The sequence below is a fragment of the Marmota marmota genome, unplaced genomic scaffold (assembly GCF_001458135.2).
Source record: "Marmota marmota marmota unplaced genomic scaffold, marMar, whole genome shotgun sequence".
In the NCBI taxonomy this organism is placed as follows: Eukaryota; Metazoa; Chordata; class Mammalia; order Rodentia; family Sciuridae; genus Marmota; species Marmota marmota.
In genome coordinates this window covers 1,157,390-1,169,351 of record NW_026000137.1, presented here as the reverse complement: position 1 = coordinate 1,169,351, position 11,962 = coordinate 1,157,390, and the positions used below count along the sequence as shown (strand labels likewise).

The following is an 11,962-nucleotide window of genomic DNA, read 5'->3' as shown; positions in this document are numbered from 1 at the left end:
GAGAGGAGGCGGCCCTCGCTCCTCCTCAGACAGGCTTTGTGAGCCTGCCACTGCGCTCGCTCCTCTGAGACCACATTGACCTGCAAGGACAGCCCGCGCCCTTGAGAACAGCTCAGAGCAGGAAGCGGGCAGTAGGGCGCACAGCAGCACAGCAGCAAAGGGCTGCCCGGGTCCTGCCAGGCTCCATCGGGCCCCCGGCTTTGCTTGCTGTAGGCAGGTGGCTCCCTGGTCCCTGCCTCCTGCCTGGAGGTGGAGGAGGTGGTGAGGTACTTAACTGTACACCAGAGGAATCTGCCTTCCTCGGGAGTAAGTCACCAGTAATTAGAAGGTTTACTCGGACGTGAGACTCGCTCCTCAGGTAGAAGGAAACCGTTTCTTACAGGCCAGACCCAGGTGCGTTCCTTCTCAGGCCGCAGGAGTCACCTGCGCAGCTCTCAGGGTGCGGCAGCCGGCCTACCCCGTCAGGGCTGCCCCTCTGCAGGACTCCAGGCAGCGCTGTGGGTGCCTGTGAAGGCCGTGAGCAGCCTGGTCGGGTAGCAGAGAAGGGCCACGAGCCAGCCTGAGCCACTAGGCTCTGCAGCCTGGGCCGGGGTCAAGGGGCTTTCCAGGGGGCTTTGGCTCTCAAAGTCGGCCCAGGGCTGGCACCACCAGGAGCAGCCCCTGTAGTAAAAGACACAAGGATTCCCCCACACCTGCCGCCCGGGCACTGAGGCCTTACTACGTCATCAGGGCTTCGGTCGAATTTAGAGGCAGTGTGAGGCTGTGTCCACCTGAAGGTCTAGAAACTCAACACTTGAGGACCAGCATTTGTATGAGAATTTGCCGTCTTTCCACCATGTTGCTTTAAATAGGGTCCATTTCAGAACACATTGAATCATCCATTCTTTGGTGCTCTGCTCTCCTCTCCAAGCCAGGGGGCTCCGAGGTGCTTTGGGGCCCTGTGATGAGGGGCGGCTGGGCCACCAGGATGGTTTCTACAGACGATGGAGATCACCTCGTCAAGACCTCCATTTCTGCTCTGGTGGCGTCACCTGGGGGCTACGGTCTTCCTTTGCTGGCCCTTTCAGACAGCCTGCTGTGGAGGAATTCCCACTTGTTCAAAACGCACGCCACGCGGTGCAGGCAAACCCTTTCCCTAGGGGTCAGGTGTCGGGAGCCAGCTGCCAGTCCAGGTGCCAGCCTTGCTGGCTGTGCAGGCTGAACCTGGTGTCACCCTGTTACTTGTCGCTCCTGGGTCTTCCTGCGCCCCAGGCCTGCCCCACCGCCTGACACTGGCACCCAGGGCTCGGCTGCCAAGCCCGCCTTCCTCTGGTAGCCGGGAGTCAACATCCGAGAGGAGCCCCGGGACCCCGACAGCTCCCGGGGCAGGCTGCGTGGGCCCCTGAGGTGCAGCAAGGGTGGACCAAGCCTGGACACAGGCCTCCCCACCCGGGGCCTATTTAATTGCCTGTCCATTGTTTGGGCTCTGGCTTTGTGCTCTTGTGTTTGGGGATACAGCTTGTCTGCCCGGGTCCTGGAAGTCCCTGCTCTACGATGACAACACGGACGATAAGGTGCTGGTGCCCTTTCACTGTAGACTGGGAGCATTTTTGCTTTCCAGAAAATGCCTAATAGACTGTTTGCAAATATCTTGTTGTTGTGGGGTAGAATGTTTTCTATTTCTACTGCAATTTACAGGACAGATTTTTCCCCTTAGTGGGAATCTTGTGATAACAAGGAGTGTAGAAATGTTGTGTTTTCTGTAAGGAACTGAAGAACTTTCCAAGCACCATTTCTCTGGAGTCTCCAGCCTCAGGCTTCAGAGCCTGGCTGGCTTCCTTGGCCGGGATTTCCTTTACCTAGATGTGTGTGTATTTGTAGGCCAGGGTATCTAGTCTTCTTTCCACCTACTGTCCATCCACCATCCATTTCTGGACTTTCCTGGAGGACCCAAAAGGTAAGGGCTGCCTGCGTCTCAGACTCCATGTTCATAGCCTTCTTCACAAAAACCCACCCTTCTGGCGATGACCTTGCCGGCGAATGAGCCAGTTCTGTACCAAGCGCGATCCACATCTCCTTTGCACAAATCAAGAGAATGGACGACAGAGTGGTCCTTTTCTCCTCAGCAAGTGCAGGGGCAGGGAGGGGCCACCCGTACAGCTCTGGGAGGGGACCCTACAGTGTAGTTATTCTTTCCTGGAGGGCTTAAGGACAAAGAGCTTCTATGATTTCCATATTTAAATCTCATTTATGGAGTTTGATCTTTTTATCCACTTGGTTCTTTGCTCTTAAAAGCAAATAACCTGAGGATCATAAGAAACTTATTAAGGGAGCCAAGCACAGCGGCCCACACCTGTAATCCTGGCCACTCCAGAGGCTAAGGCAGGAGGATCGCAAGTTCAAGGCCAGCCTCAGCAACTTAGGGAGACCTTGTCAAAATAAAAAGGACTGGGGTGTAGCTCGATGCCAGAGCCTCCCTGGGTTCCATCACCAGTACAGAAGAAAAGAAAAGGACCTTATAAAGAGGAACTGAAGTGTAGGTGGAGAATCAGCAAAAACACACTGTATCTAACAGGTGCATCTGTCCTGTGGGGACCTAGGGTCAATGTTCATGCTTCTTGGTACCAAACTAGGCAGTATCTATCGAGTGAGCTTCCACACATTCAAGATCAGCTCACAGAACTGTGTGAACTTTAAAACCAGACCACAGAATCACACCAAAGAATGATTTCTCCTCATATCTCATTACATTCTGAATTTTAAGAGTGAGATGTAGTCTGAACTTTTCTATTTAGGTAAAGCTATTACACATGTGACTAAACATCAACCTAAGCTGAGAAACAGGTATAAAGTTACAGGAGCTAGTGACTGGCGCGCTCTGTTTTTCAGGGCTTATCTTCGTAAATAAGGCATTGTTCCTTCCTATTTGGGGTGTGGACTTGAGTCCACGTCCACTCCTTAGGGACATGGACTGGCTGGTCTCTGCTGATTCCCAGCGTCTAGTGGTCCACAAAGGTGTGCTGCCTCCCTCTGCGCTGTGGCCTTTGAGGACAGGTCCACGTGAGTCTTCACAGAGACCCAAGCAAACCATCCCTTGGAAGCCCCGCTTGAAGCCACTGGCCCAAACATGCCTCCTCCTCTCACTGTCTTCATAAGAGCTTCCAGCAATGTGCTTTTTTTTTTTTTTTAAGAGAGAGAGAATTTTTTTTTAATATTTATTTATTTATTTTTTAAGTTTTCGGCAGACACAACATCTTTGTTGGTATGTGGTGCTGAGGATCGAACCCGGGCCGCACGCATGCCAGGCGAGCGCGCTACCGCTTGAGCCACATCCCCAGCCCCCAGCAATGTGCTTCTTGCTTCTCCAGGGATTCTGTCTTTTTGTTTTTTCTTTCTTTTCTCTCTCCTTTTTTTTTTTTAGGTTTGTTCCCATGGATTCTGAGAAACTCTCCTCTCACACCCTAGGTGTTACTGCCTTTCCTTTGGTTTTGTTTTGGGGTTTTCATCCACCCTGGCTTTTTAATTTACTTTGTCACTTAAAAGGCAGGAATGTGGTTAGGAGGGTGCTAGGGAGAACAGCCAGTCTCGCTCATCAGCAGAAGCTGCACAGCCTCCCAGCACCCAGAGGACCCAGAGAGACCTGCGCACGTAGGGAGTGCAGCGCTGTGGGCGCTATCACTCGGTCTAACCAGCAATGCAGGTTAGACCTGCATTGGAAAAAGCTTCTGGAAAGAAAAAATATGCAGGTCACCAGATATCAAAAATCTTGTAGGCTACAAGACTGTTTTACTGGGAAGTCCAAGAAAAAAATCTGGAAAGCCATATTTGGCGAAACTTGGCTATTTGTTAGAGTCGAAGCTCCCCTGTTCTCTCTGCTCAAAGCATCAGCATCAGTGGAACAGCCCCTGGGAGGAAAAGCTGACCACAGTGTCTAGCTGGAGCAGGAGCCTGCCCTTTCTTAACTCCCATATTTGAGAACTTTTAGTGATTACTGAGGGTGGAAGTCAGGGCTGTGGCACTTCTGCAATTACAATGTCACCTGTTTCACCAAGGCTGACTTAACTGCCGTCACCAGCCTGCTCCCATGACGACCCTTGTATGTAAGAAATCACCTTCTGTTCAGTGCACACACCAAGAGAACCACGTAGGCCAGGGCTGCAACTCCCTGCTTCAGAAGCCTCATTAACCTCAGAGGTAGGCTTCGGAACGGGACAGACTGTTTTAAACCACAGCTTCTTACACCTTGCTGAGAGATGGTGCAAGCAGCTGCTCTTAAACTCGGTTCCACTGCGAGTCAGCGGAGAGCAGGTCCGTGGTTACGTGGGCTGTGCAGACTCCACGGGCAGGCCCAGCAAGACAGCACCCACTTCCTCGGATCCCAGATAAACGAGTCACAGTAACTTAAGAATCTGCCTTTTAATAAGACTGGAGATGGGCGAGAAAATGGAAACCTCTTCTCCTCATTTTGGTAAATTCTCCTAAATTGAAGTATTGTTTCCTGCTGAAGAGCTGGTTGAAGTGTGAACAGTGTACTTTCTAGGGAACTATGTAACAACGTGGCGATACAGTTTCCACCTTCTTGGTACAGAATTTGCATCATGCTGCCCACTCAATTCTCACTGACAACCATGAGGATTTATTGACTAAAACAGGTGTAGATTACACCTTAACAGGCAGAATAAAGTTGGATTCCAGTGAAGGTAAATTTAACAGGGACAACAAAATACCCAAGAACATTACATTTTGTGTTATATCAAATTCAGTCAAAGGTAATTTCCCACCACATCCCACCACCCTTCCATCTCCACACCGCCAAACAAAAGGATCCCTGGCAGGAGAATGGTGGGATGTCCCGTAGTAAGAGCCACACTCTGAATGTTAGCAGAGAAGCCTTAGGAATGAAGCCTGGGAGAGTCCACAGCCTGAGGCATGGTCACTGCACCATCTTTAAACACACGATGTCATCATATATGCACTTTTCAAGCCATTTGGACTCAGAATACATGGTCAAGAGAGACCAATGTAATAACCATTCACTATAAAAAGTATACATTTTTTGCCTTCCATTAAATTTTAGAGCCAATGTTTTAAAATGTATTTCTAGACATTAAAATTTCATTCATGATAAAAGTGGGTTTGTTCCTTTGAACACCATATAGAACCCTACAGAATATCAAATTTTAAGTAAGTTTGCAATAGGTTTCCCTAAATTTGTTGCCAATCAAGTATTTGAGAAACCAAGTTCTTACCAAATAGCATACTGTGCCTGTCTATGTGTGCATGCATTTACTAGAAATCACAGTAGAGATCATTCAATCCCTTTTTAGTTTATGAAGTGGCCTCAGTTCTTTCCCATAGCCAGATCTAATGCTTTATTGCCAAGGTTGTTGCATGCAGATCTGCAAGGAATTGAGGTTTTCTGAAGTCCTCAGCTTCACCTACAAGAAGACTTGGGTTTGTCATGATGCCAAACAACAGATTTTCAAAGCAAACTCAAGCACGGTACGAACAAGACGAAACTTCTCAGCACGAGAGACATGCAGACACAAACGCAGACATTGACCTTTTACTGGGACTCTGCTCTTCTCTACCAGTGGTTATGTCATGCCTAGAGTTCTGTATGATTAGCAGAAGTTCCACAAATACCTGAAAAAATAATTAGAAACCATCACTATCAATTAGATACCAGCAATTTAGTCATTTACATCCCACAAACACTACATGATGGTGGGAGTGCATTTTTGAACTTTTATTGTGGGAATGCCACAGAACATTCCACCCAGAAAAAAATCTAGTGAAGTTACTTTTAATTTTGTCTCTGTGCACAAAAGTAGAGCATAATCTATTCCCCACACCCCAAGCCCGGCTTCCACAGCGGCCGATCGGTGCTGTGCTCCGCTCGTCTTCCCATCTGTCTTGGCTGGAGTACTCTAAAGCAAGGCCAGGTATTGTGCAGCTCACCCAGGAGCAAGGGAGTGTTTAAAGAAGACCATTTAGACAGTGTCCACAGCTGGGAAGGGCCGCAGTGCCCTGGGCATGTAATGTGAGAGCCAGTTAGGTATCGTGATTCCTACTGCTTTTGCAATTGAAAGCGATTAATGCCGATTCCATTTAGAAAGGCTATGGATTCTATGTTCATATGTGAATACACGACCAGTGTAACTCCACATCATGTATACAACCACAAGAATGGGAAGTTATATTCTATGTATGTGTGATATGTCAAAATACATCCTATTGTCATGTATAACTAAAAAGAGCAAATAAAATTTTTTTTGAAAAAAGAAAGACTGTGGATTCTGTTAGCCACAGAGTTTGTTGGAAATGTGCTAGCCTTTAAAGGTAATTATTTTATATTTTATATTTTAAGGTCTTGCCATTTAGGTTAGGAAGACTAGACAACAAAGTGAGAATACTTTTAAGTTAATTGTAAGCTAAACAGTTCTACATTCTTGATATCTTATTTCATATATTACATTAAAGATGGGCATGTGGCGAATTCTACAGTTGTTATATTTTTCAGTGTTTAAGATTTGCTCTCAAAGTAAAAGTAATATATTCAGAATATATTTATGCATTTCTCTTTCAACTCTCCACACAGTCTGTCTGACAAATACCTGCACAGACCTAAGAGGAACCAGCCACACGGGCTCTGTAGCAGTCTGCTTTCCACCTCCAGTGGATGCAGTTGTACTTTAAATTGCACCCTAGATCATATTAAGATTTGAATCATTTCCACTTCAAGACATCAAAATGACCATCTGGTGAAGCCTGGGTTAAATGCCACAGAACATTCCACCCAGAAAATCTAGTGAACTTACTTTTAATTTTGCCTAGAAAAAAGAGAGACTGTGAGGAAGAACCCCTGTTACTCTCACCCCAAGGGCAACCCACGTTCTACCCAGTCCTAACTGCAGGGGCATGCATGGGCCATGCAATCTGCAGCCTTCTCTGAGACTCGTCTTATCATCAAAGCTGACACACATTTATGAAATCTCACTGTTTGCTGTTTCTTCATTCAAACGTGGCCATCTTAGACACCTGTTTTCTCCATTATTCCCCATTTATTTTTGTGTTGGGGGGGGGGGTGAATGTTCAGACCTTAACATTTGGAGAATCTGTGGATGTGGCCCCATTTGCTCACGTATAACTCTTAACAAGAGAAGTTAAACAATCTACGGTAAATTGAAAAAGGCAAAATTCACATATATGCAAAGTGCCTATTAAATACAGACAGTAAACTTCCATCCACTCTTGAGTTTTAGAAGCATCTATTTTCTAATAATTACTGATCTCCCTAAAAACAGCAAGTGAGCATTTTACCCACTCTTGGTATAGTGTCTGGCATGTAGTACACGCTCAGTAAAGAGTTATTTGTTAATGCAGTTTCTATGACTTCCAACACACACATTCACCTCTTTAAAATGCCATTCCAGCCACGGAGAGCAAGGCATGGTGAAGCTGTGGCAGAGGAAGCCCTTTCCCAAATAGCAGGTACAGCCTGCTCGGGGGAGACTCACTGCACCTGTACTGCAGGTGGGGGGCCAGTGCACCTGGAGTTCTGTGATGGGAAGCCTCACCCTTCACACAGTCAAGGAAACCACCCCAGTGAGTTGACAGGACTCACTTCTCTATTGCCACCGCGTCCTCCCTTGGAATTTGTATCATTGGGGTGTGCCTTTAATTTTTCCTGTGAGAAGGTTCACGTCTGAAAACACTCTCCACCTTGCACTTGTGGTATTGACATCGGCAGTAGGTTTCTAGTCTGTTTTTAAGGTGAGGACATCCTCCATTTTTAACTTAGGGATGGTTTTCAACACTGACAGGGCGCTTCACGGGGACATGGCCTGAGAGGACCCTCTCCGCCTCATCAGCAGTGCTGGGAGGCTCCCACTGCTGAGTGGCACCTCTTCCTCTTAATACTCCCGCTTGTAGGAGGAAGTGGCTTTATAAAAAACAAATGCAAATTAAGAATTATCTGGTGTTTTATCTCACACCAGCAATACTGTATATAGCTTAGGTATATTCCATAAGCTTCTGCTTTTTTCAAGGTTGATATTAATTTTGATTTCCAATTTAAATTATGTAGAAGGAACAAAGAGAGATTGTTAATGTTATTGACACCAAGTCCAGCTGCTGCACTTGGGACCACTGTTTTCCCCAGAATATGGACTTGGGGGAGACAACTGCAGCAGACAGAGGGTGACACTCTCCAGACTCCCTGGAAGGTCTGAGTAGGACTTCATGGGGGGGGGGATTACTTGCGTTTGTTACAGACAATTCTGATAAGTCCAGACCCTTCAGAGGGGCAACAGGAAAACAAGAATTTTGAGCACTCCTCACCCCATCTGTGCTGGCATCTTAGTGCAAATCTGTGTGGCTGGATTGTCTGAGAATCTTGAAAGAAACTTTCTCTGGGAAGGCAGGCTATGGACTTATGTGAAGTTCCTACACCGCACATTAAATGTCTAATGTCAATGAGGAAACTCAGACTGCTGAAGAATCACCATGCCATTTCACTGCATTCATCTGCAAACTTGTACTGAAACTGGACTTTTAAACAGAAGACAACCCAATTGTCTACTTAGTAAGGAAAGTTTCATGTTGTTAGTAGGGGATTTGTGACCTTGCCTAGTAACTTTTGACAACAGCAATATTTATCTCCAAATGTGCAGTAACTATCATTTTAAGAGTTGGCCCTAAACTTGATAGAATGGACACGTGTATGTCAGGCTTTCCTGTAAACGTGGCTAAATGCTAAACGTCTCACACTCCCACATCTTAGAAAGCACTCCACTGGTTTTAAATTGCTGTCTTCCTATATGTCCGTTCATTTCCTTCCCAAAGATATCTGAAAAGAATGCACAACTTGAACCACATCCCTGAACCATGTTAGACGAATGTCAAAGTGATCTGACCGGGTGAGTGGCCAGCCACCTACGACAGGGCCAGGGGCAACAGGCTTCGCCTTGGTACACAGCAAATGGCCATCTGCTCCCTCTCCTCCAGCTTCTGACTGGAGGAGAGTGTTGGGGTGATGTCTAAGAAGACGAGGCTTATTATTTGCCACCCTCTGATCCAGAAAAACACTTTTAAGATGAAGATAACTCTGGAAAAGGAATCTGGAAAAAAAGAATCCAGCCCCCCCCCAACAAACAAACAAAAACTTTAAAATTTTTCCTACAAAATAAGGAATCCCAACTTCTGCTGAAGCAAATACTTCAGTCACAAAGAGATTCTCCTTTCCAGAGACAGGATGGAAAATCCAATTTTTAATTTTTTTTAACCAAATGCTTTGAAGCCAGACATCTAAGTCTGAATGGGCTTCGTGGTGACCACTGGAAATCGAGGGTTTGCCTTCCTTTGAACGCAGGGGAGGGAGGACGAGGAAAGCGGCACAGCCCCGTGGTTTCCAGGGACATGTTTCCCTCCCGGGTGTCTGATGCAGCGGAGACCCCAGAAGCCCATGTCAGAGCCCGGCTCACAGGGAGGCAGCGAGGCTCAGTCGACAAACAAGACGTTTGTCGAGCGGGGTGAGCGGCTGCGCACACATGTTCCATCAGACACAGTACCTGATTCCTCACTGCACAGCTTGTCAGCTAGAGAGTGTGCCTCCTGGGCGATAAGTGAGAGTATTTCATCTTCGTACTCTTCTATTATGGTTTCGCACTGCAGAAACATAATAACAGCACATGTGTACACACACTGGCGGGGCTGCTGCCCAGGAAGGGCTTAGCTCCACAGTATTAGCGACACACAGGAAAGCTGTGGCCAAGGTGGGCCCCTTCTCTTGGTCCTTGGGTTTAATACATCATTGCGTTGGATTAACCCTCTTCCCAGAACATTAATGGCATCATTTTCCTGGGACTTAACTAAATGATTAGTGGAGCTGAAAGACATGGGACTTGAAGAAGGAAACAACTTCTTCCTATTTATTTCTCTTCCTAAAGTCAGAAGGCCAGGCACAGGAAGAGGTGGGCTTCCTAGCTAAGGCGCTGAGATCTGGGAACTCTATTTTTAAACACATTTTAAAGAACACAACTCCTTGAAATGGTGAAACCAGTTTCCTTCCAATTCAACATGATAATCCATTTTGTGGTTTGAAAGTGTAGAAACTATGAGGGCTTCTCAGCCATCAGAACAAACACTTCTTCGGTTTCACTTTGGAGAACCTGCTGGCTTTACTGAGGGGAGGGTCTTTTCAGAGCATTTATAGATCCACCTGAAATCTCATTTAGGGTTCCAGAAAGAAATGAAAGAAGGGAGAGAGAGAAAGAGAGAGAGAGAGAGAGAGAAAATGACATTTCAGAGAAGAAGGAGCTCAAATTTGCCTCTGCAACTGAAAATCTTAAATTTCTACTGAGGTATGTTCCTTCATTAAAGAATGACCAGGTGACAATTTTAGGAATGGTGACATTACTGAAGGGCATTCAGTAGTCTTGGAAATCATTTTCTGAGTTCACTAAACAAGTTTCTAAAATTTTTAAACAGCAGTTAAAATATTTAAATTTCACCATAATGTGTTTATTAAGAACCTGTGAAATACCCCCAGTAACACTGCCATTCCTATTCCACAATATGTTTAACTCTGAATTATTGTCCTCATCTTTTAATTAAAATGAAATCTTCAAATGTCAGCTACTTCCCTCACTTCAGGGTTTCGGCGAGCCTGACATTTTGGCCAATGCGTAAACTTAATACATTTTTTAAAGCAGGCTTGCCCATCACTGTGGGATTCAACCGTATTAAGTAAAGGGAAATATACTGCCATAATATTTTGCCAGGCACATTCTTGCAAGACAGGCCAGCATTTATGTAAAATAAATATTATACTGGAAGGAAATTTGGCATTATGCCAAATATCATACCTAAGCTTTTATTTAACTCAGTTTGTGCTGGAATACTTGTGCTACCTCAGGAAAATGACTCTTCGTTGAAGCCTTGAGTGGGGGATGATTACATCACTCTCCTTTATCACGTGGCTATAAAATATTTGAAAACAATATTTGTTTTCATTTGGATTTTAACCTAGAACCCACAGCTCCCGACTCCTTATGTGCTCATCTGTGAGACCCCCGCTTCCAACAGGGCAGGCTAAGGTCCCCCTACACAGCAGAGTGGTCCTAGGCAAACACTGCAAACTGTCTTACAGTCACAGGGGTTGGGGGACAGCAGCTGATGTAAGATATCACTCAGTCTGTCCACTGACTGCCAGAGACCACAAGCCCTCCCGTGAAAGGCAAGTTGGGGAGTGCACACTTAACACTTCTCAGAGCAGGACACCAAGTGTGGCAGGGTGACGTTTCAATGTGTACCTTGCTGTTCAGTGTCTTGAAACCCAGCCACAGCTAAAGAGTGGGAAAGACAAAAAAAAAAAAAAAGTACCAAAAACAGGCTCACGCATTAAATAATTCTTCTTAAAAGAAGAGAGCTTACCGCAAATTTCAAAGGTCTGTAGGCATCAGAATAAAAATAGAACTTTTTATATTCTTTGTATATTTTTTCTCCTTTCCTTGGCGCGTATCTCTTGAAAGTTTTCTTTTTAGTTACCGGGTCTTCCTCTAGCTGGTAATCGTTCATTCGCTCACACACTTTATCCAGAAGGTCCGTCAGGAATGCCTCGGACTGGGCCAGGGGGACCTGTGAAGAGAAGCACGGCGTGCAGGTCACTCGCCTTCACGCTGACCCAAGTGAAGATGGTCCAGCGGGCGCGCGGGAATGCATGACCCCGCTGCTGCAAAGCGTCCACGTCTGAACACAGCGTCTCAGCTCCGTTATGTACATAATTTAAGGTCAGCTTAAATTTTAGTAGGGAAAAGTATATTCAAAAGAGGACAGAAAAAAAAAGATCTGGAAACTATACCTACGCATATAATTCCTAAAAAAAAAAGTCATTGAACATGTAGAAAAAAAGCTTGAAGCACAGAAGACAGTTGTTTATCTATCTATCTAGAGAGGGAGTGGGGCGGGGGAGGGAGGGAGG

The 11,962-nt window shown here is 46.0% G+C and overlaps 1 protein-coding gene across 1 annotated transcript in view; it reads right to left on the bottom strand.

Annotated features, from left to right (window-relative positions):
- Positions 1-4,592: 4,592 nt before the first annotated feature.
- Cnpy1 (canopy FGF signaling regulator 1) overlaps positions 4,593-11,962 on the bottom strand; it is a 36,119-nt gene continuing 28,749 nt past the window's right edge. The window contains exons 2-4 of the mRNA XM_015502328.2: positions 11,416-11,619; positions 9,552-9,648; positions 4,593-5,625 (exon numbers count right to left, since the gene is read on the bottom strand). Of these exons, the coding sequence (XP_015357814.2) occupies positions 5,588-5,625; positions 9,552-9,648; positions 11,416-11,619 (339 nt within the window). The 3' untranslated portion in view covers positions 4,593-5,587. The remainder of the gene's footprint in view (positions 5,626-9,551; positions 9,649-11,415; positions 11,620-11,962) is intronic.